We start from the raw sequence: 24,957 nt of genomic DNA on the forward strand, positions 1-24,957 counted from the left end.
GGCAGGGTACAAGATACAGTCCCACAAAACTTGTTATTACAAAAAATGCTGTTCTCAATATAATAAATATGCAACTAGAAATGGATTGTGAAAAACTGTCAATTTTTAGAATTTCAGAGCCATATTTGTGTTAATTTAGGATGGCTTTCCGATTGATTACATGGTGTTAGTATGTATTAACAGAATTGATATTCTGTGATGAATGTTTTCTATGAGGTTTTTATCTGTTATAGGCTTCTTGTTGAAAAACTAAAAATGTAAAATCTCTGGTTAGTTTAAGTAACTCCAGTCACTTCAGTACTTTTAGTCCCAGGTAAAAAGACTTAATAGCATTGGACACATCTAATTACAATTTATAATAAGCAAAAAGAAAAGGAAACATGAAGTCCTCTCAATTCTGACCTCAATTAATCATATGAAGATATTAAAGGACATCTACCACCAGGATAAGGATTGTAAATCAAGAACACTGATATGCTGGTGTGTGCCCGTCTGGCAGGATCTGCTCTTCCATTAGATTCTTATTCCCTGTTTTATAATTTTTTTTTTTAAAGGGTATTTAAATTATGCAAATGAGCCTGAGGGGCTCTGGGCTCCATAGGCTCTAATGGAGCCAGGATCCCCTCAGGCTCATTTGCATCATGTTTAAAACTTTGTTATTGTTATAAACAAAAGCATAAGAAGCTTAGAGAAGAATGGATCCCGCTAGAGGGGACACACACTAGTATGTCAGTGTTCTTGGTTCACAATCCTTTATCCTGGTGCTGGATTACCTTTAACTTATACAGGGAATTACAATAAGGCGGTAGCACACGCAATATTTTCTTTTGTGATCACACTAGTGTCCATTCTTAAATGTTGGGGTATAAATAATCGAAAACTACAGAGGGCTAAATTCACCATGAATCGGTGTCAGATTATAATGTGCTGTATATGTAACAAATAACCTACAGTAGCCTGAAAAATATTACACATATATGCAGATTGTCTACTAAAAACTATACATTTCACATCTCTGGTCAAAAAAATAATGTGGCTAAGGCTGTGTTTTATTAAAAAATTTTCAAGTGACACCCTGAAAAAATACAGAAGCGGATTTTCTACTAATTGGTCAGATACAGGCTGCAGCTAATTCATAAAAATTAGAGAATAGTAAATACAGTGTTTTTTCCCATGGCACCTGATGATATAACAGGTCTTCTTTAGGCTACAGTTACACAAACGGTACAGGGTGGCCATCAGCTACTCTAGTTTTCATAAATGCACTCCTCTGAATCAAAGTCACTGAATGAATATCCTGAATTTTATTACAATGCTCAAAGGGTTCAGCACAGCTTTACAGTAAACATTTTAATATTATAAAGAATTATGTTTCTATTCCAGTTTTTTTTGTTTGTCTTTATTTATAAATCTTTTTCCAAATAAGTAGTGCATATCGGATTTTTTACATACTTGCCACAGATTGTAGACAAGACTATTAGTTATACAGACAGACGAGGTATTTTTAACCCTTATGACACTGAAAAGCCTAGTTATGAAAAGTGATGCATACCGTGTTCCTCTGCCGCTACTTTTTGTATAACATGCCTGAAGCTACAGTATGGCAGACACAGGCAGGTATAATTATTTGATGTGGAAAAAATAAAAGGTTGGCGTAGTTTAAGGGAGCGCTATGTCATTAGTCTTTCAATGTACTTTTTTCTATACATATTTGGTTAAATATACTGTGTCCACCAAAAGCCACAGAAAGATAGCACAAGCACACCCAATTTTAAAATGTAGTCTCCCTCCAGTGTAAATGTGTCAAGGCAGTTGTGATAATATTAAACAGGTTAATATCACTAATGTTACCTAAAATTTAAAAAATAAGGCTGCAAACTTAGCTTAAAATAAAAATGCTTCAAAGATTTGCCAAGTTGGAAATATCCAGATATATCCAGGGGTGTAATTCCAGGGGTCGGAGATGAAAGACCTTTAGTACTATTTCTGAGCACAGTATATGTGTCTTCTTGACGAGTATTGTAAGATACTGGGCTTAGGTAGTGAACCCAGTCTTTGCTGAATAAAAGACTAGCTACATACATATAACTTTTATCTTCAGGATTTCATTTATTTGCTATGTCCACCGTTGTAACTAAGTCTTTTTTTTATTGTCTCAGTGAACCAAAAATTGATAATCTGCAACTATGCAGAAGTGTTCATTAAACATTTTTCCATCATTTTGAATCCTTAGGATTCTTCATGGTAACAGAAAACAAACTCTTAGTGGCATGCTACACTAGCTATCCTGCTTTCCATCTGTTGCCCAGTTTTTGCTTACACAAATTCCTTGGGTTAAGTAAGGAGGTGACATATGGAAGCGTATATATGCATATAGGTGAAATAAAGGGCTACACAGCATTTGTTTGTGATCTGTCACTATGGAATCACATGGACCCACATATGATCTTTAAATACCTAATGAATATCTACTATAAAACTGCGATAGATTTTATATGCAGCAAGACATTAAAAATGGACAGCAAAATAAGACATAGCCTTTAAAGGAACACTAAACACAGAAAATGGACTTGAACAGAATCTCTAACTTTGCCTTCCCTTGGTCTGACTGTATTTGATCTCTTATTAAAATTAAAAAATATTTATATACAGAAATATTTTCTATGATTTTCAGAAGCTTAGCCAACCCCTTTCCACCTCACTGCAGTCCTTTGAGAAGCTACCAAACAACTGACTGGAACAGCAGGTTACTACCTCTTTCCTGACTGTAGTAGGACAATATTTTGTCCATTCCAGCTGCCTTTATAAGCCAGCACCAGCCTGGAACTGATCAGCAGGAAATTAAATTGTTAGGAAATGTAGAAAATACAGTGAGGACCACAATATTTATTGTTTTTATTTCTGGGCTAAGTGTTCCTTTAAAGAAAGTAGGCATACAGAAGAGCAATGAAGCCATAAAGAAATTGTTCCAAGCACTGACATACGGTGCCACCATCATTATTGGACTGCAATCACATTGGCGTGCATAATGAAAATATCAGTAATACATATAAACGCAACTAGAGTCTGTTAAAGCAAGGAAAGATTTCATCCTTTAGTATTTCCAATTGGTTTGTTAAAGCATTTTCTGTAATCAAGTAAGCCATTCATTATTAATCTATGAAATGTCAGCACCAAAGCCGTCTAATAATTCCATTTACTCCAGAGAGCAAACAAGTGGCTTATTTAGAAGCAGAAAAATGGTGCTACTGCATGAAATCTTTATCAAATTGATTTACAAAATGTAATGAATTTCAAGAAATATAACTTTCTATGAATATCCATTATTATCTGTATATAGCACCAACTAGCTTCACTACACTGTTAACGTGGACTTTAATGGGCACATCTACCCATCTTGTAAGCCATATGGTCTGCCAGGTATAGCTGTTAGCTGATCTTGCATAGGTGGCATTGCAAAATGTTTTTTTTTAACATGCCATTTAATCCCACACGACCTGATTTTTACCTTTTTTAGTTGTTTATGACCAGTGTAAACAGCTGGGCTGTCCCTTTGATAACTGCATGAGTAGCGGGCTGTGGTTAGGTGAAAGGAAGTAAATGTACACAGCATGTTGTGAATACCCATTTTCCTGCCATTTTCTTCTAGAAAAGAGAGTGGTATGCACTACACATGGTTCTCAGGACGGGCAGATGTCTCACGGATGGTTGCTAAAGACATTTAAAGATGAAGTGGTTGATTTCTATTAAAGCTAATATAACTTTGGTGTGACCCACAAAATTACAATCCTTGCATTAATTTGTAATGGAAATCTACCCTTGTACCTCGTTCAATGTATTCATATCAATGGTATAAAAAAGTGTCTTCCTATATGCTTGCTTGGCATAGTCAACCGAAAAAAAACAGAAATGCTTGAATGGAAATGTGAAGATAAGAGAAAGACTCCTAACAAATCTATGAAAAATACAAGGAACTTGGCGGCAAGTGCTGTACATGAAGATGTGTCCACCCTTACCTTTCTTCATAACCTGTTACTCTCACATCATGACCACTGGGAGGTCTCCTAAAGCGTAACCATCAACATTTCAGATTATATTGTATAATGTGGGGGTCGGGCGTTGTTGTAGTGTTGTGAACACATTTTTAATATACTTCATTAAGAAAGTCTTCCTAGGCTACATTCACACGAACATATGGGGGACGTATATACGGCCGACATATATACAGTGTATATACGTCCCCAATACACTTCTATGTCCTCACGTCGCCGTACCGTTCCGTAGCCAGTAGAAAGAAAGGACATGTCCTATCTTTCGACGGAATACAGCGCCGTGTGCTGTGTATTCTTATGGGGAGGGGCGGGGGTCAGCAGCGCTCATCCCCTGCTCCTCTCCCTGGCGCCGATGTATGCCCGCCGTAGTACGGCATGGCAGGCATACATCGTGTGAATGTAGCCTTAGTTTGTAAAGAAACTGGCTGCAATGTGCTCCTTAGTTACAATAACTACAACAAATCTATCTACAGGATTGAAGACAGGCCTCTCTCTTCTCTCTCCCTGACTGTAGTACGCTATGGGAACTATATTCAAACATCAAGGGGTTAATCTTAATGCACATCTCAATGGGAGGGAGTAGCTTATTTTTTTTAACAAACGACGCAGAATATGTTAATATTAGAAAAATGTTCACCACATCCACCCACACACAATATAAAAAAATTATCTGAAATGACGGTTACGCTTTAAAGATAAACATAGTATAAACAACCCCACACAGAGTATTGTAAAATCACGTTATTTGTTTGAAATCTATTCATCTTGCCCCATATATCTTGTGGAGACAAGAGCCAAGGGAGGACAACTCTGTAAACTATAGAGCAGTGGATAGAAATTTTCAATTGCTCCTATAGGAGTAAAAAGTAACCAACAATAAAACTAAAAATGCTGTTCTATCCATTCACTGAATAAAATGCTTCTGTATCATTTGGGATTTTGTTATTGTATATAGAAGATTTATTCCAGAATATTTCAGTAGTGGTTCTTTTAATTGAAGGGACTGTATCAAATATCAGGATATTTCAGTAGTGGTTTTCCTAATCGCAGAATAGAAAGAGATTTATGCTTAGTCTATGTAGTAAAAATAAATACTAGGTAAAAAAGACATTAAGGAGTTTTCATGTTATAAGGAAATGCTACATTGCAATATCATTGTCTATTTCGTGCGCATTTGGGTCTGATTAATAGAATAATGCAGCTGTGCTTCTAATTTAACTACATGTCGAGGACTACCAGACTGATCCCTAGCCATCCCTAATAAACACACTTATATATACATATTTATACATAAATAAAAAAAAATCTCACATGTCCCCTGTACTAGATTAGTGGAATTTTCTTAAGGTTTTTTTTTTCTAAAGTAAAATAGTATTTTTTTCTAACTGTATATTCATTCCTGGCCTTTTCACATTAATTGGTATGTCTCAATGTTTATTTTCTAGTTGTATTTTTTTTGCATTGTTCAGGGCATAGGTAAATCATGTATTAAAATGACCTCAGTGCATAAAGGACATGATATGCGGGGGTTTTCACTGGATTCCACACCCTGCTGTCCCTGAAGGGATAAGCATAATTGCAGCCAAGCTGACCCTTCTGGCAAGAGAGGATTTTGCTCTAATTAGAAAGCCTGCTGACGCGTTTTGCTTCTCTCAGCAATATGTACGTACAGCTAGGGGAGACTTGGGTGTTTCAGTTGTCTATGGAGACAATTCCCACTATCCCATATGCTACTTGAACTAAAGCAAAATACAAATAGTTACAAAATAGGGGAGCGGTATAAACACAGGGTATCTGTATAGTCTTAATCTAGAAGAGCCAAAAGCTTTTACTAATTTATTAAAAAATTAGGACTTTCCCCACTATATGTGGGCTTTAAAAACAACAGGCACACCTTGCTGAAAAATGAGTAACAAGAAATAAAGACAACTACTACACCTTAGCTTCAGTTCTGTTTAAGGCACCATGAAATAGGCGAGGTACTGTGATCCCTGATGTACATTCTTAAATGGCAATGGTGTGTCTAGCCACCTGTTCAAACCCTACACAGATGGGGAGAAGTTCCAATGAGGTGTGCCAGGTACACTGCCTAAAATGTATTACACACACATTAGTGTTTTTCTCACATTTTTACCCTATTCACATAAATACAGCAGCCTTTGATACCGGGGTTAAAATGTAAACAAACTCTATCCAAAAAAGCTTCCTTTAAAGGCACCTTGACCATTTTGTTTCATTTTTGGACCAATAGATGTGAAGTGAAGTTACTGCCAGTTTACATAACTTATGTTTGTCTGGATCATAGAATCAATATGGTTGGATTGTGCTACTAGTGACTAGGTGTGTAGCGCCATAAGATAAAGGCAAACCTGAGAGCGAACCTAAAATGGTAGTATAGCTATTCCATGGTCACTTAAAAGTGGTTGTGTTACAGACCTGTCCCAATGAAAACATATATTCATTTTCAATCTTTGGTGTCCTACCAAATGTGGCTGGAGAAAACTTTCAATAGTTATTTTTAGAGAAAAGCTTCCCTGATGCAAGTTCCACCATGTATATGACTTGAAGACATCTAGCTTCTGCTCATTGAACATGGCAGAATAAATCTACTCTACTGCTTTTATTTGACATGATATAAAAAATGTACTCATTTAGAAAGTCCACAAATTGCAATGCAAGTATTGGCCTCTCCTACCAAAACATCCCAAGGAAGCTTACTTGAAGAGCAGTCTCAGAAATCGAACATTTTAACACCAGTATCAAAAACCGCTAAGAACCTGGTTATCAGTTTCCACTCTTAAATACTATGCAGGTTGCTACATTCCTTGCATTCTATAAATTATATTCTTCACATATATATGTGTATATATATGAATCTATATATACAGCGTAATAGCAGCAGAATGAACTACTGTTATGAAATAGTTTCTGGGATGGAAGGAACACAAACCTCTGACATTGGACCTCATTACAACTTTTTCTTTAACCCCCTCTTCCCTAACTCTTGAAATTGTACATTTTAGTTGCAAAGAAACTAAAATTCCCATCACTCCTATTCTCTTTGTTTATTTTTCTTGATGCTCTCAGAATGCAAGTTATATCAGGGGTGAAGAGGTTAAAGAATGATGTCACTCACGGCGTGTCCTTTCTGTTATATTTCATACCATCTATTATCAGATATGCTCAACGGCATATATATATACGTAGCATTTGTGCAGTGGAACCCAATGCAAAAAAATCAGTAGTATCCCAACGGAGGAGATGAGTTTGCACTTCAAAATCCTCAAAAATGCTGATGTTTCCGAGCATCTCAGAATGCACTTCCGCTAAGTGAAACCCAAGGTTTACAAACATCATTATAAACAGGATAGATACGATTAACGGAACTTGCTTGCATTGTTTACTGTTAGACAAAAGCCGACTTTTCACTCATATTGTAACTTTAGCGTACCACACTGTTTCATGCAGGTCATGATACCGACTTGTAGGACGCAAAAGATGAAGCTTAAATTCTCCTTTGTACAACAGAACAACAGCCAACATTTACCTTCATACAAATAAATATCTTATCTTACAAAGATACAGTGTCTTCCCCATATATATGTCATGTGTATGCTGCTGCACCTTTTTTCTCCAGTGTATTCAAGATTTTTTTAAGAAGTGCAACTATTAAGTACAAGAAACCCAGCAAATAAAATCTAAAAACATGAGGGGAGGGGGGGGAGGAAAAAAAGAACCCATTTCACAATAAGACACTGTATGACATTAATAAACAACATGAAAAAAATCCTAAAATGCAATATTAAAACCAAGAAAAAAAACATATTGTAAAAGGGAAAATGAAGCTGTGCTTGGGTTAAGGTTAACAAAATAGTTAAGGTCACAATAGGAAAATTTGACAACAGTCGACCTTTAGGCATATTCTGTTCTACTGCTGTAATTTCAAGCCCAACATACATATATTTATACAATTCTGTTTTGAAAGCGTTCACTATTCACTAGACTGCAGTGTAGGTATTCCCGGTGGCACTGCACTGCCGGATGGTTTGAGTGCTTGTGACAATGTGCTCGCTGTGTATTTGGTTCAAAACCAGGCTCTGCTGAACGCTGCCCTCCAGCGAGGGCTGCATGCAGCCCACCTGGAACGCCTGACCCAGCTCTGTCTTCTCCCTTTTGGCTGGGGGCTCTGCAGAATCGTCGAGTTCCTCATCCATTTCACTCTCCACCTCGCTGCCCTCATCTGCACAAACAAACAACCATGAAACTAGCACAAAGAGAAAGGAGGAAAGTGTAAGAAAGAGAAAAGACTCATCTGCACATGTAATACATCACAAAACAACTTCATTTTACATGCACAAAGTGAAGATAAAGCTTAATCAGGCTGAGAAAAAAATATTAAAACAGAGAAAACATGTGACAATTATCTTGGACTAAGGGGTGAAAGAATGAGGTTCAATTAGGAACAATAGGAGTTGTAGAGAAACATAGTAACTATGACTTTCAAACATCATCATCAACTAAAGTGCTTACCAAGCACCCACCCCACCATGTCACATATATAGAGTGTGTGATACATATTTGTAAATATAAATTAATCTTAACCATTGGGTGGGTGCCTGTCATCACTTTTGTAAGCACTCAATGGGAACATTTATCTTTAAAATGGATAATCATTTGGGCATTCATTTTTAATTTAATTAATCTGCCAAGTATATACACATTTCTTTAATTGCATGTTATTTTAGAAATAAAAATTTATTTACCAGTGTGATGATAATTTCCCATTAATGTAGCCATGCTGTCCCTTAGATAAAAATTACCAGTCCGTGGATACAACTACCTCCATATGTTCTTGTAGCAGTGACCACACATGTAATATGGAGTCCTACCTGACCAACGGGATTTAGCGTTCATTACCCCAGACAGTAACTCCCAACCATTTCATATGCTACTAAGATAACTATTTGTTTCATTTTTGCAAAAACTCCAGTAGAGTTGGTCGTATCCAGGGACAGCAATCTTGTTTCTAAGGGAAACATGGCTACATTTATGGGAAATTATCTTCACACAGAAATGTATGTATATGCTGAGATGAGAATAACTCTTTAAGTCTGCTTTGTGTGCTGCCTTTTCTTTTTGTTTGGCTTTTCTGTCAGTCTTATCTTTGTGGTTTTCCTTATTGATACATGTGCATTTAAAGAATAAATGTCTTTAGGGAATTTGAGTCTCTAAAAAGTTTTAAACAGCTCTCAGCTATTTCCTACGCCTGGAAGGGGGTGGGTGTGGTTTTGCTGCAAAATTTGTAACTTTTTTGAAACATTTACATTTGGTAACAGGTGGTAACTCAGGGAACACTGCAGAAAATTACACCATAGGGAACTCTGAGGGTAGATAGGAAGATTGCAAAAAGAGAGCATGGTAAGCCAAAAATTAGATACATGTGCCCCAATGAATGCTGTATATGGAGTAGAGTCAGTGTTGTATTGGTCCAGGTGGTCGCATCACTGGTTCCGTGAGCATCAAACAACAGTGACAGCCCCAACAGTGACTACTGGCAGATTTCTGCTGTCATTGGTGCAGCTGTTTTCTTTAATTCTTTAGAAATACTGAACCACAATCAGATATGCAAATTCAGAGGTTCCTCATGTATGGGAGCTCATGCACTGCATATCATAAGTAGTAAGGGGTAACTGCTCATCGAGAAGTATACTTTATGCCAAAAACATCTAGCATAATAGGACTACACGTCATGTATACTCCACATATCGGTTTAGACATCTAAAGAAAGGGCCATTAGAAGACTAATAGGACACACACAAGACATGTTACATGTTTAAAGTCCAATTACCTTTTTCCATATTTCCAGGAGATGTGTCATTTATGTCACCAAACTGTAAAGATACAAACCATTTTATCAAAAGTGTCCTAAAATAAGACACAGTTACACTAGACATTCTTATGCTGCACCACATTTATTAAAATGTCTGATGCTGGTTGATAAAACTTGTGAAGTTTAAGATAGAGATACTAATTAGCATAATGGGTTCAGAACTGTCTCCATACTGTCAGGTGGTCTAGGGCCAGAGAAGAGAGTCTGTCTCCATCCATCTGACAGTAAAGACCTAAAAATAATGACAACAATAGTCTGGTATGGCAGGATTGGGTTTTGAGAAGGGGGGAAAGGTCCTCTGTAACACAAAGATCAATCTAAGGTTTTATAATAAAAGGATTAGGAATTAGGAATAGTCAAAGCTTGACATTCTGTGAAATGAAGGTGAAATCCCATTCCCACTGCAGCTCTATCTTATCCAAGTGAATGAAGCAGACACTTAGGAATGGAATCCACTACGCCCACTAAAAGGCAGCAGTGCTCACACAAACACTGCAGCTTAATGTTTAATGGGGTGGTGAAGGCCTCTCCGAAACATAGGTCATCAATATTGGTGTTCCCAGAAAACCCCCAGAAACACTTAAGAGCATAGGTATAACTTGAGCAGATGGGACTGCTAACAGTTCACCGCAGAGCTAAAGGGTTTTAAGTCTTGTCTAAATGAACTTCAATAATATTAATATCCTCATACTGCACATTACCTCATTAATAGAAGGATCGGGTAACCATACAGGGTAATGATCATTAATATTTACATATATAAGCTCCCTTTTGCTCATTGCTGAATACTGAAAGCTGGTAATCCAGTTTGGGATGTTCTATACTGCATGGAAATTCATTTTATAATCCATCATAGCACATATGTCAACAAAACTTACCTCTCCCATGACAGCTATTGGGGATTCGCCAGTTGCCTGGGCAACCCTATGTTCAATTAAATAAAACATGTATTCATCGTAGAGAAGGCGAATCAGATGGAATGAGCCAAAGCTAGCAGCACTGCGTAGGGTTAAGTCACGAATAACCATAGAACTGTTTGAGAAAGAAATAGGCATCAGGTAAATATTTCAGGCACTCACAAATTTCACCTTTAAATGAGAAATCTACAAAAATTATTATTTTTCATTATACAGTGTCGTGCGAAAGTGTTCGGCCCCCTTGAACGTTTCTACATTTTGCCAAATTTCAGGCTTTGAACATAAAGATATAAAATTGGAATTTTTTGGGTGAAAAACCAACAACATGTGGGACCCAATTGTGAAGTGGAATGATATTTTAAACTTTTTAAAAAAACATAATAAACTGAATAATCAACCCCCTTAAGTTAATACTTAAGTTAATACTTTGTAGCGCCACCTTTTGCTGCGATTACAGCTGCAAGTCGTTTAGGGTATCAGGTCTTTATCAGTCTTGCACATTGAGAGACTGAAATTCTTGCCCATTCTTCCTTGGAAAGCAGCTTGAGCTCAGTGAGGATTAATGGAGAGCGTTTGTGTACAGCAGTTTTCAGCTCTTTCCAGATTCTCGATTGGATTCAGGTCTGGACTGTGACTTTTCCACTCTAACACCTGGATATGTTTAATTGTGAACCAGTCCATTGTAGATTTTGCTTTATATTTGGGATCATTGTCTTGTTGGAAGATAAATCTCCGTCCCAATTTTAGGTCTTTTGCTGACTCCTACAGGGTTTCTTACAGAATGGTTCTTTATTTGGCTTCATCCAACTTCCCATCAATTGTAACCATCTTCCCTGTCCCTGCTGAAGAAAAGCAGGCCCAACTCATGATGCTGCCACCACCATGTTTGACAGTGGGGATTATGTGTTCAGTGTGATGAGCTGTGCTGCTTTTAAGCCAAACGTATAGGGGTAAAAGCTCGATTTTGGTTTCATCTGACAAGAGCACGTTCTTCCACATGTTTGGCGAGTCTCCCATGCTTATATGGATATCTTTGAGAAATGGCTTCTTCCACTCTTCCATAAAGTCCAGATGTATACAACTGATTGTTGTCCTATGGACAGACTCACCTCAGCTGTTTAGCTTTTATTTAATTGCTATATCAATTGGCACAGGAATTACATTGTATAACATTGTTCCAGGTGGGCTGTAGTCATATACTTGAGCATTGGTTAAGGCAGTCTCTATGAGAATTGCATTGAAATAATCATATCCAAGAAAATAGTAGAAGACCTTCTATAGATAAAGTTCAGGCTTTGTTGACGTCATAGGTTTCTATTTTTAGGGTGGATCTATAGTGGTCTGTTTGTAACATATGAAAACGCACATATGAACACATAATGCCAGCTGAAATCTGGTGGTTAATGGCAGGTGAAATATGTTATTTTTCAAAAACACATAGTAGAGATTGTGGAAAGTTGTAACACCTTAATGACCAAACCTGAAAGATCCTTAAACACCAGGCAACTCCTAGCAATTTTGTTCTGGTTGAATGGCCCTAAACTTTCTATTTCTTAAGATACCAAAAAAAAACTTTTTTTTTTGGTAGAGCAAGAAACCTAAATAGCTGGCACTATTATTGTGAAACAGATAGAGCCCCCATGAATTGAAGATTATGAATGCCAGGGCTAGCTGCACACACCAAAATTCAAAAAGAAAAAAAACTTTATTCAGTCAAATATTCCCATTCCCTGCTTGTTTGCTTCTGTTATGCAGCCACCCTATGTTTTTTATTTTTATACTTTTCATTTAGTTAGGAGGTGCTTAATTTTTGGATGCAGTAGTCTGGATAGTCTGTAAATATTTTTGGTACATAATATGTACCTGAAATGACAAAAACAAAACGATCCAGCAACTTCATAAAATCCAATCTTCTTTATGAAATATTAAAAAATCTGATCGCAAACAGATTCCACAGAATAAGGCTACATTATCACACTGCTCACCCCTCTCCATAGGAATAGACAGCGCATGGCGCTGTATTCCGTTGAAAGATAGGATGTATCCTATCTCTCCACGGGCTACGGAAAGCTACGGTGCCGCATGTGTGCAGCACTGTACCTCTCCCGCACGGCACCGTGAGGCCATTGAAGTGTATATGGGACGTATATACGCTGTATATACATCGGCTGTAAATATACACTCACCGGCCACTTTATTAGGTACACCATGCTAGTAACGGGTTGGACCCCCTTTTGCCTTCAGAACTGTCTCAATTCTTTGTGGCATAGATTCAACAAGGTGCTGGAAGCATTCCTCAAAGATTTTGGTCCATATTGACATGATGGCATCACACAGTTGCCGCAGATTTGTCGGCTGCACATCCATGATGCGAATCTCCCGTTCCACCACATCCTAAAGATGCTCTATTGGATTGAGATCTGGTGACTGTGGAGGCCATTTGAGTACAGTAAGCTCATTGTCATGTTCAAGAAACCAGTCTGAGATGATTCCAGCTTTATGACATGGCGCATTATCCTGCTGAAAGTAGCCATCAGATGTTGGGTACATTGTGGTCATAAAGGGATGGACATGGTCAGCAACAATACTCAGGTAGGCTGTGGCGTTGCAACGATGCTCAATTGGTACCAAGGGGCCCAAAGAGTGACAAGAAAATATTCCCCACACCATGACACCACCACCACCAGCCTGAACCGTTGATACAAGGCAGGATGGATCCATGCTTTCATGTTGTTGACGCCAAATTCTGACCCTCCCATCCGAATATCGCAGCAGAAATCGAGACTCATCAGACCAGGCAACGGTTTTCCAATCTTCTACTGTCCAATTTCGATGAGCTTGTGCAAATTGTAGCCTCAGTTTCCTGTTCTTAGCTGAAAGGAGTGGCACCCGGTGTGGTCTTCTGCTGCTGTAGCCCATCTGCCTCAAAGTTCGACGTACTGTGCGTTCAGAGATGCTCTTCTGCCTAACTTGGTTGTAACGGGTGGCGATTTGAGTCACTGTTGCCTCTCTATCAGCTCGAACCAGTCTGCCCATTCTCCTCTGACCTCTGGCATCTACAAGGCATTTCCGCCCACAGAACTGCCGCGCACTGGATGTTTTTTCTTTTTCGGACCATTCTCTGTAAACCCTAGAGATGGTTGTGCGTGAAAATCCCAGTAGATCAGCAGTTTCTGAAATACTCAGACCAGCCCTTCTGGCACCAACAGCCATGCCACGTTCAAAGGCACTCAAATCACCTTTCTTCCCCATACTGATGCTCGGTTTGAACTGCAGGAGATTGTCTTGACCATGTCTACATGCCTAAACGCACTGAGTTGCCGCCATGTGATTGGCTGATTAGAAATTAAGTGTTAACGAGCAGTTGGACAGGTGTACCTAATAAAGTGGCCAGTGAGTGTATATGTTAGTGTGAATATAGCCTATGAATTTCTAATGCACAGACTCTACATCATGGTTATAAATGCTAAAAAAGTAATAAGGATGAATAAAAGCCCCAGATACAGATAATCTTCTTCTGTCGTGACACTAGTCACTGGTAGAGCTGATCTTTGAGCACTATGTAGTGTGTAAAAGAGTAGACAGAAGGATCTGTGGCTGTTAGTAAAGCTGATCTGCTCCTACTAGACTTTAGAAGCAGAAGTCGGAGCCATAAATTTACAATGACAAATATCTAAATCCCAGAATCAAGATCCATAAAGGTATGGTTCCAGAGAAATAGAAATTTGTATGCAGCATTAACACACCTAGATATGCAGAAGTTAATTTTATAACTGTTTTAGCATCGTTAGAAACATATCCCTGTATGCGTTAAACGTAAAAAAAAGAAATCTAAACCAACTGATATACACTGAACGTAAATGAGGCCTAAAATGAATGAAATGGGCAGTACCTGTAAAATGACCATTTAAGCAAAAACTGTCGAGCTGCTTTGGGAAAGCTGGGCCTCCCTTCATATGGTTTCAGTGCTTGCGTTACCACATTGTCAAGCCAGGCAGCCCACTGCTCCAAAGTGCTTTGCTGCTGAAGAGTCATTTTGAAGTCTGTTTCTAGTCTCTGCACCATGTTGTCATCACACTGGCACACCCAGGAAGCCTGCTCCTATCACAAACCAAGACGTGGTTACATTTCATGTCACAGAGGTTACTTTGAGTCGAATAATTTTTTGCATGGTAAGAGGTTAATATGAACACAATATTAATTATCATATGGTTTATTTATATAGTTAACAATGAAATATAAATGTATACGGTATATCTATATATAAGTAGGATTTACTGGTACAGTCCATTGGAGTTCCTACAGTGAGCAAAGTAGTTGACTCCTAAACTTAAAGGGTTGTCCACTTTAGCAAATAATTGATATTGTAAAGAAAAAGTTATACAATTTTCGAATATACTTTCTGCATCAATTCCTCACGATTTTCTAGATTTCTGCTTGCTGTCATTCAACGGGGAACTTCATTATTTAATTCCTGTGGATAAAAAAACCTCCATGGTCATGTGATGTCACACAGGTGCTCAACGCGTTACAGGTGTTTTGTAGAGAGTATTTAAAGTCTTGTGTTATGAGAGCAGTGCACCTGTGTGACATCACATGATCATGGTCCAGTTTTTATCCACTGGAAGTAAACAACAAAGCTTCCTGTTGAATGACAGCAAGCACAGATTTAGAAAACGATGAATAATTAATACAGAAAGTATATTGGAACATTGTATAATTTTTTATCACACAAACAATATAATTTTTTTCCTAAAAGTAGACAACCCCTTTAAAACAGAAGGAAGAGGGCCCATTTCCATAGGTGTTTTGGGTTTCTTAACGCTTATAAATTCAGAGCAGACTACTGGATGGCTGAATGATGTACCTAGGAAGATACACTGGGGCTTGGGAAACAAAAATAACAACTGTCTACAGCTCAATATTAAAAAAATTACTTGTTTTATTTATTTATTTATCCATTTCATATTACCTGGACATTGGCAAAGTCAACGCGATTGAGGTCATTAAGCATCTGGTTAATCTGAGATGTGTTCTGGAGAACAGCACGTGCTGCCTGAGCCAAGTGATTGAGAGATGTGTATCTCCGCAGAGTTTGAGCAAAGGCACTTACAGCAGCAACCTGCCAAATGAAAAAAAAGCATTAAGGCTAAAGCTCCGTTGTAACTTGTATTCCTTCTCTTCCTTCATAGCCAAACTCACTCACCTTGGTTTGTACCATTCTTTGTGGAATATTACTCATGGCACTAGAGAGCCAACCTTCAAGGCTTTTTGCAAAGTTTCGAACGGCTTGGGTCAAGGCACCTGAAGGAAAAGAAAAATTGGTTACATAAAATCAAAGAAAATATTTAGCTTCATGTGGAATAGACTGAAGTAAAATGAGGTATTTCATTTAGCATTTTGTGTTTCATCTCGCCTGATATTTACATTTTAGTAAATACTTGTATTCCCCATGTATAAATAATTGTGGAACATCTTTTCATATAACTCTAATAATGTTATCCCTCTTAGATTTTATTAATAATTTTGATTATCCTTGCTACTCCATACACCATAAACTGGTGAATGACCAGATCTATTCATAAATGTTCAGAAAGAATATAGGAGGAACGCAATGCAAAGATCCATGGAAAGATGCTCCAGAATTGTGATATTACTTCTGTTATAGACATGTCAGGATAGCTTACAGATCATATTTAAGTTCTCTCCTTATGTCATATCTCATAAAGCACATTATACCATATTGCCATAAAGGGTTTAAGAAAGAAAAGGTTGGTGAGCATTAACCCATCACTGCTTCTCTTTTTAAGGTAGCAGGCGAAGGTCATAAGTCTGTTCATGTAGTGGAAAGCCGTAGGCGTTAAATTGTTCGGTGCTATATAGCATGTAATAAGTCCTCCGCAACACAGACTTGCACATCAATTGAAAGCAGCTTTGTTTGCCACAAGGTTCTTTGGGATTACTGCTCTTCAGAAAATCACATTGACTTTCAAATTCCTGCTGCTTGGCTCACGGGCAGAATACAGACACAGGCCGCAGCAAAATAATGACTGGAAGGACAAAATATTGTAACTGGTAAGCTGCAAGCACAAATACTATATTCATAGGAAGAAAAGCAGATTATTTGTAATCCCCATTAGTAAGATTACCTGCATTTGACATGGATGGTGTACATGTTTTTAGAGCAAAAAATGTTTTAGCAACACAAAGTGCGTAATTAGAGCACGCTGACCCAGCATTATGTAGGAGTATTGGCTGGAGAGTCGTGCAAGCTACCGTGCCAGCTCAGTCAGACATTTGTATGACGGCAGATAAAGGAAATACACTGAATGGTAAACATTCAATGTCTCTTCTACCACGTATACATTGTAACAACACAACACAGATATAAGTGTACATGATGACCAGGGGAATTGATGATATTATACATATTTATACCAACCCCATGCTGTCCTCATGGAGGGCTGTGATGTGTAATGGTACAGAGTAAAACAAGGTATCGTTCAACACTTTATGTGACCCCATGACATTGAGTAAGCAATGGGTAATGTACAAGTGTGTGGTTAGCACATCAAGCAAATCCAGGCATAGGAATAGTGGTTGAAACATATCTTTATTATAGTTACTTCACTGTAGAGTTGTTTTAATCCTGGACTTTGAAATTCAATACTGGTACAGTACCTAGTGTCGCAGAATTATCAGAATATCAGAATTCCTGATATTGCCACATGATCACCTTCCCTACAGCCCAATATCACACTTAATGGTTCTGCATGCCCAGGAGCACGTAGAGCCCACATCAGGTCTCCGTGTATCCTGAGAATCCTCCCACAGAAAACAATTGGTAATGCTCCTGCTTCCCATGCACAATATGAAAGAATCACATCCCATCACCCAACACAGTAAAATAAAATTAGGTCAAATAATTTAATACATTCCTCCCTGACACAGGTGATTGGACTTTTCCTGATGACCAGTGCTTTGGGGTTAGTTCCTGCTCTGCTTAGACAATACTTTGGCAGCCCAACATGTACTACAAATGGCACAATTATGCTGGGGATTCCTTAGAGCATTCAGGGAGCAGGAGTGGGACCCTAGTAAAACACACATCTCAGCCATATTCATATGCATCCAACAATAGTCACGTTAAAAGTATAAAAAAATATGATGTGATATGATCTTTAGATGCATTACACAACCCTATTTCACAGTTAGGCTCTGTGCACATGAACGTGTGTGCATGCTGGCTGCAAACAATGGGCCATGTACGGATAACCAGCCCATGTAAACTGATAGAGACTGCCTTTGCAACACAGGCAGGAGTAGGACTTGGTCTATAGTTTGTGGTGCGTTCAGTTGGCAAGTTCACAGTGCAGTGTGGCAAGTTGCATGAACATGAAAATTTTTTAAAAAATTCTCACATTTGCATCTAAGCCTTACAATAAATGTTCAACAATCAGAGATTTGTAGTTTTGATGCCCATTAATGGCAAACAAGTGAATTTTGCTTAAACTGTTGTGTCTAAGGTTACCATGAATGAGGCATGAAGACTTTCTCATGTATGATCTGAAGATAATTTGGGCTCAATTTCTACTATAAAATATACCCTACATAGGTTATTTTATCATGGGGTGGAGGCCCCTATACACATTCAGTAAAACTTACTAGGAATTGGTCTTAGGACATCGGGAATGAGGATCTCCACCAGAGCTTGATACATCACATGGTCACAGTTGCACATCCACTTCAAGATGGATTCATTTTTGCAAAGCAAAATCAATTTCGATTTTGGCAGTCTGCTTTCCATTTCACTCAAGTTGCTGCCATAGGAAAAAGACAAGACATAATCTTTTTAATTCTATTCGGATAAATATCCAATACAATACACAGAGGCATCATGTGCAGGGACGTGCATTTTGCAATATGAGCACAATACTTAGAAAGAATTGGAAGGGGTGATGTCCATTTCAGAATGATAAGCTAATACGCTCATTATTAGAGCTCTTTACCTCTTTGCTTTATACCCCACCACAGTTTTCCTTCTGTACTTTATATCTGAATGAAACACTGGGTCATCGCGAGAAAACATAATACACATATAAGTAAGTTAGATGCTCTACTTACCCAGTTTCTGTAATGGTGGTGCCATCGACTGTCGTGGTCGGAGAGTAACGCCAAAAAGTTTGCCACAGTTTCTCAATCAGACTAAACTGCAGGTTTACCACAACATCCAGTATTGCCTAAAGGATAAGGGTCAGTAACATTAGCATTTTACAGTAGTTTATTATTATAAAGCAACTACATTTCAAATATAGACAGTCTCCGGGTTACGTACAAGATTGGTTCTGTAGATTTGTTCTTAAGTTGAATTTGTATGCAAGTCGGAACTGTATATTTTATATTTGTAACCCCAGACAAATATTTTTTGGGTCTCTGTGACAATTGGATTTTAAAAATGTTGAAAACCAGGATTAACATAAGAACCAGGATTAACAATAAAGCTTAATTGCAGGCAACTTTGATAATTGTTATAGCTGTTTATTGTAGCCCAAGGATAAAGTACAGTAAATTATCAAAACCCAGAGGTCCATTTGTAACTAGGGGTTGTCTGTAATTCAAGTGTTCTTAAGTAGGGGACCACCTGTATTGTAGTCTTCTCACTTTATAGTAACAAGCTGACCTACTCTATGAGGACTGGCATAAAACACTAATGAAAATTCTTGTGTGCCCTTTCATTAGCGCCCACTATACCAGCCCAGAACTGTGATCTTTGACCACCATGTCACAGTTCTGCACACCATTCAACAAAAACTCTTTCACATACATATTTTTGTGATAAACAGCCCAAATCTTCTGCATAGACAAAGCAAACATAACAAAATTCCATCTGTCTGCAGCCAAAACCAGAGGGAGCTGCTGAATCCTGTTTTACGTGTATACCAGAGGCTGCAAAAACCTTTACAACACTCATATATTACAGGGGTTATCCCATGGATAAATATTACATCACTCTGGAACATCATGCAAAAATCTATTTCAAAGACAATTCTAATTGTAATTCATTCATGCTCACTTCATCACTTGAAAATTTCAGAACAAGCTTTATTCCAATCTTTTAATCTTTATACGCTCTCAGACACCCATTGGTAGAGGTAGGTCAACACAGTGGTCAGTGATGCTATGTTGGCCCTTCTTGTGTACCGAGACTGGGAAAGGGGGACCCAGTCAGCCATGGAAAAGGTCAGCAGAGGATTTATGAACAAGCATATCTTCTTTTTACTTGTTTTGTAGCCCAATGTGAGCAAGGAGTTAAAGGAGTTAAGTAGAAATCTCATGTAGAAAAAATATTTTTAACACCAATAAAAAATTAAAGAGTTAGCAAACATATTCTTATATTACCCACAATATATACAAAGACATTGGGAAAGATTTATCATATGCTGGTGCTTTGTGTGTTGGTGGCGGATGAAGCCCTGCCCCTTGGATACACCGGGAAGGCTCCGGCCTCCTGGTGGATCTGATGGCCAGGTTGTGCAGTATACAATTCTAGCGACTTAACTAGTAACCGTTCAGCTAAAACGCTCTTGCAGGCTATAGTGAGTGCACAGGCGTTGGGCAGGAATGCCCTGCACCTGCCTGCTCTGCAATCAGCTGCGCCCCTCTTCACAACTCTTCACGGCCATTTGGCAGTTCCTGATTATTTCAGGGTTTTTACATCACAAAACTAGCTTACAAGCCCTGATAAGTTCCCCCCAGTAACTTGGGAAGATGGAACTTGCTAGGGATTTTAAGCAGCATCAACATTTTGGAGGGTACAATAATCATATTGAAGAGGAGTACACAATAGAGTACATTAAGAATAGTGTTGGACTATTCATTCTCACCAAGATATAGCAGCCTTACCTCACAGTGCTCCCGATAAAGAGTCTGCAATGACTTGATATCTTCAAAGGTTGTACCATCTGGCAGAGAAGATATTTCAACTTCTGCAAACTCTGGAAGTGCTCTAGACGCATCTGTTACCATAACAACATAATGGAAGAAAGATATTATGGATGGTGCCAATTACAGCTTCATTAGGAAAATATTTAAGAAGCATAGCAAGACAGACATTCTGAAAGGTCACATTACTTAATGAACAGAGGCTGGCACGATTTTATTTTTATTCTTTTATTAATGTTGTTATAAAGAATACACAATATTTTTAAACAAATGCTAGAAAGAGATAAGTGTTTGAAACTTAAACATGTTCCATCTTCTGTATATGGCTAATTGTACATAGCACAAGACTATAATACATGTAGTATACAAGCCTAATCTAAATACGGAGCTGACATTGACAAGTTGATGACTATATAGGTTCTGAATAATAGAAAATAATAGAGTATTTTCCCTTTTTATGCAGTTTTCAGTCTGTACAGGAACTTGTGGCCAAGTGGTGTACTGCTAGTCGCACTTAATAATATTGAATGTGGACACACAAATACAGCAGGTAGTATAATTTTTTTTTTATGTAATGCTGTGTGACTACAAGTTACTATGTAACCAGGGCGATCCTGGATAAACAGAATATACCCATCTTGCTCTGATGCAGTATAGCGCCGCCCATGACCGCAGGTGTCTGTTTTGTACATAAAGGCTCAGTACTGACATCACAAAGATAGCTGCATGCCCACTGCATCCTCTGGCAGCACCTGTAGACTGTAGTGGTCATGCACACTGTCGATTCCACATCACTGCTGAGATGGCCAGCAGCGAAGGGCAGTACCGCTCTACACCAGAGAAAGCATGTACTTTCACTTTTTATCATTTTTATACCTCTAGGGCCCTATAGTAGAATTATACCAGGCAAACCCTTCAAATGGGTTATTGGGTTGTAGATATTATTGTCCAACTTTGAAGGGAAACGTTATTGCCAGGTATTATTTGGACAATCCCTTTAAAGCAAGTTATAACAAATATATGAGAGTTCTGATGTTGTCTTCTATTTTCAAGAAAATTACATGCATTGATTTGGAAATCTTCAAAATGTCTGTCTAGGCTAAAGATCATCAATGGACTGGTAAATTAGAACAGTAATTGTACTGAATGTATCAGAAGCATCTCAAGTGTCACTTTTACAGCAGGATCTAAACACTAGGATTCCCTCTCTTATTCTTCCAGCTCCCTGCAGGCCAACACAAATGTAAGATTCAAAAGCTGTGAATTCAGGGTTCGACGTGGATGGAGAACTGAATAAGGTAAAAAGAGGACCAAAGAATTGCACAGTAGGTGGCAAGTGAAGGCAACTGCGAGAAAGTCAACGACGAAGATAAAAGTGAAATAGGATATACAGTACATTTATGGATTAGACTGTGTTTCTAAAAAGAGAAACACTGAAAAATGCTCAAAAAGGAGTATAAACGGAGTATACCTGAATATAAGATCTGTAGCAACTAGAGGGGAACTTGGGACTTTGTTAAAATGTAACTACACTTTGATCATACATTACACATTAAAGAGAAAGATATTACAATTAATCTAGTTATTTTATCATATATATATATATATATATATATATATATATATATATATATATATATATACACACAGGGCCTAGCCTTTTCTTGTGGCCTGAAGACAGCCAGGGCACAGAATGCCGGAGTAGCTGGCTAGTGCGGCCTTGGGCACGCTGAAGTCATGATGCTTGGTATGGGAAGAGGAGGGCTGACCTACAGCTGGTGAGCTGGTGGGAGATAGATTGTCCGCAGGAAGGTTACTCTCAGCCTGGTAGTAATTTCAGGCTGGGTTGGTAAAGATGAAGCTGGGTCCAGATGGGGACCTCAATTGTGTCAGGCAGCTTCCTGGTATTAAGTCACTGGCTGGTGCTTCAGCGCTGCACTTCGCTCTGCTTACTGGCGCTGCTCCAAGATGGAGTCTTTCCCTCTTCTTATGAGGTTCCCTTCCACCAGGGGTTTATATACTCCCTTGGTCAGGTGGTAGCAACCTCCAATGAGATTCCAGCTTGCTTTACAGAGTATACCATTGGTTATTAACATTTTACATTGTTAACTCTTGCCTTACCATGCAGTGGCTTCAAGCTGCAATTACCAATTGTCCCATGTTCCATCTTGTGACATGAGGGGGGAGAGTGACACTTTCACAACATCTACCTAACCCTTTGCATCTGCAGTGGTGTGTCCATGTTCTTACCTAAGAACTGTTGATGGTGTTGACTCTGAGCAATGACAGTCTGTTCTACTGATGCACCGGTCTGAGCTCCGCTCCCAGCAAATCCGTCCCCCACTCCATCTACTTTCTGCATAGGCTTATACCTATGAAAAAAACAAAACATGTTCTGTATTTCAAAACTCAAATACAAATGACTTTATGGTATCAATGAACATAAGATATTATGAGAGTGAAGAACTTTTTGAGTGATACAGCTGTCTCAATGTGTCCACTGGATGGCTAATTGATGGATTTGTGACAAAGATACACAGTCATTTTATAAACAGACCCTCAAAACTATTGGCTAATAAACCATCCCATGGCCTATTTCTTCATCATGTTATGACATATTAAGTAAAAAAAGGATGTGGAGATTCATAAAAGTGTTGAATTTGCGCTTGGCAGCTGTACAAGGAAACTCTTAATATATAGTTCAAAGAGGTGTCAAGAATATGTCCATGGTCAGATTTCTGTCCACTGGAGATAAATAATGAAGTTTTTTTTTTATAGGAAGACAGCAAGCAGAGGTCTAGAAAACTATAAAAAATAGGAATTTATACAGAAAATATATTGGAAAATTGTATAACTTTTCCTTATACAAATAATAATATTTATTTGCTGAAATGGGAATAACCCTTTAAGAACAAACCTAAAGAACCTATCCTTGTATGTAACCTGGGGACTGCCTGTATCAACCATTATTTTGAGAGAAAGAAAACACTTCTAGAAAACTAGGACAGTCTTCTAACATAAATTACCTCCACTACAATTACACTGGAGAAAAACATGATAAAAACAACTAAAGTATAGACAATAAACACAGGATATGGAAAAAAAGACTGCTCCCAACACAAACCTCTGTTTCTGCTGCATGGGTTGCTGTCGCATAGCCATATATTGCATGTCCTCTTGTAACCTATTAAGAGGGGAATCTGGCTTGACACGGATTCCATAGTAGTGGTATTTTGAGTTACCCCTTTGGAAAAAGAAACAAGAAATTAGTAGAAAATAAGCATTACGGTTTAGAAACACGTAACATTCTATTGTTCTACTAGTTCTAAAACTGGGTGGTCTATGGAAAGTGTTTTAGGCTATGTTAATTTCTTGTTTGTAGCTGTCCGTGTATTGAAACTTGGGGCAGATTCCTGGCATATCCTTATACTGGAGGACTAGGACATATCATCCTTTATGCTCATACAGTGGGATAGGTCCTCCTGTTCCTCCAATCTTTCCCCCAGTGATGTAACTGTCCTTATATGGACCTCAATCGAGGCCAGGGATTTAGCAAAAATTTAGCAAGAGTAGTAAAAAAATTACAATCCAGGCAGCGTGTCCAAACATAAGTTAGAAAAACTCACTACAAGAATAAATGCACCTACTTTACATAATACAATGTACAATCAATCCAAAAATGTGCCAATTGCAGAGAAAATTGGTAAAGACCTGTGTGCGGTTGAAACACCCGTTGGGGTAGACACCAGGCAGCCTGTCCACAGGTCCTTCTTTTCAGTGTGCAGGTATTCACCTTGTTGACTTAACAATAATGCATTTATATTATATTGATATTTGTCTATTATGACATGGTAACTGAACTAAAAGTTCTCTCTGCAATTGCCACCTTTTTGGATTGATTGTACATTGTATCATATAAAGTGCATTTTCTCTTGCAGTGAGTTTTGACTTATGTTTGGACACGCTACCTGGATCTTCCTTTTTGTGCTACTCTCCCTGAATTTTTGATTAATTCCATGTATTGTATATATATATATTTTAATATGTATATTTAATAAAGTCTTCGTAGTGACTGGAACCACATTTGTCTCTCTTTTTGGTTTATTGTTGTTTATATTGAGAGTTGTGGGCTTTTACTCTGGTTCACTAGGTTACA

At 38.1% G+C, this 24,957-nt stretch overlaps 1 protein-coding gene and 1 long non-coding RNA gene across 11 annotated transcripts in view; one reads left to right on the forward strand and one right to left on the reverse strand.

The window, feature by feature from the left end:
• Nucleotides 1-550: 550 nt before the first annotated feature.
• RFX3 (regulatory factor X3) overlaps nt 551-24,957 on the reverse strand; it is a 166,804-nt gene continuing 142,397 nt past the window's right edge. For 8 of the 10 annotated variants that reach the window (XM_072151751.1, XM_072151771.1, XM_072151743.1 and 5 more), the window contains 11 exons: nt 23,926-24,045; nt 23,052-23,173; nt 20,763-20,875; nt 18,984-19,099; nt 18,525-18,679; nt 16,066-16,163; nt 15,832-15,981; nt 14,752-14,960; nt 10,821-10,974; nt 9,901-9,943; nt 551-8,316 (listed from right to left, as the gene is read on the reverse strand). In XM_072151751.1, the coding sequence (XP_072007852.1) occupies nt 8,051-8,316; nt 9,901-9,943; nt 10,821-10,974; nt 14,752-14,960; nt 15,832-15,981; nt 16,066-16,163; nt 18,525-18,679; nt 18,984-19,099; nt 20,763-20,875; nt 23,052-23,173; nt 23,926-24,045 (1,546 nt within the window). In that variant the 3' untranslated portion in view covers nt 551-8,050. The remainder of the gene's footprint in view (nt 8,317-9,900; nt 9,944-10,820; nt 10,975-14,751; nt 14,961-15,831; nt 15,982-16,065; nt 16,164-18,524; nt 18,680-18,983; nt 19,100-20,762; nt 20,876-23,051; nt 23,174-23,925; nt 24,046-24,957) is intronic. The other 2 variants (XM_072151726.1, XM_072151736.1) reach the window with 2 other exon arrangements.
• On the forward strand, nt 15,858-22,356 carry LOC140132698 (uncharacterized). Its single transcript, XR_011855695.1, has 4 exons — nt 15,858-16,242; nt 16,808-16,934; nt 21,265-21,351; nt 22,023-22,356. It is a non-coding gene; the product is annotated as an uncharacterized lncRNA (long non-coding RNA).

This window comes from Engystomops pustulosus, chromosome 1 (assembly GCF_040894005.1).
Source record: "Engystomops pustulosus chromosome 1, aEngPut4.maternal, whole genome shotgun sequence".
Classification (NCBI taxonomy): Eukaryota; Metazoa; Chordata; class Amphibia; order Anura; family Leptodactylidae; genus Engystomops; species Engystomops pustulosus.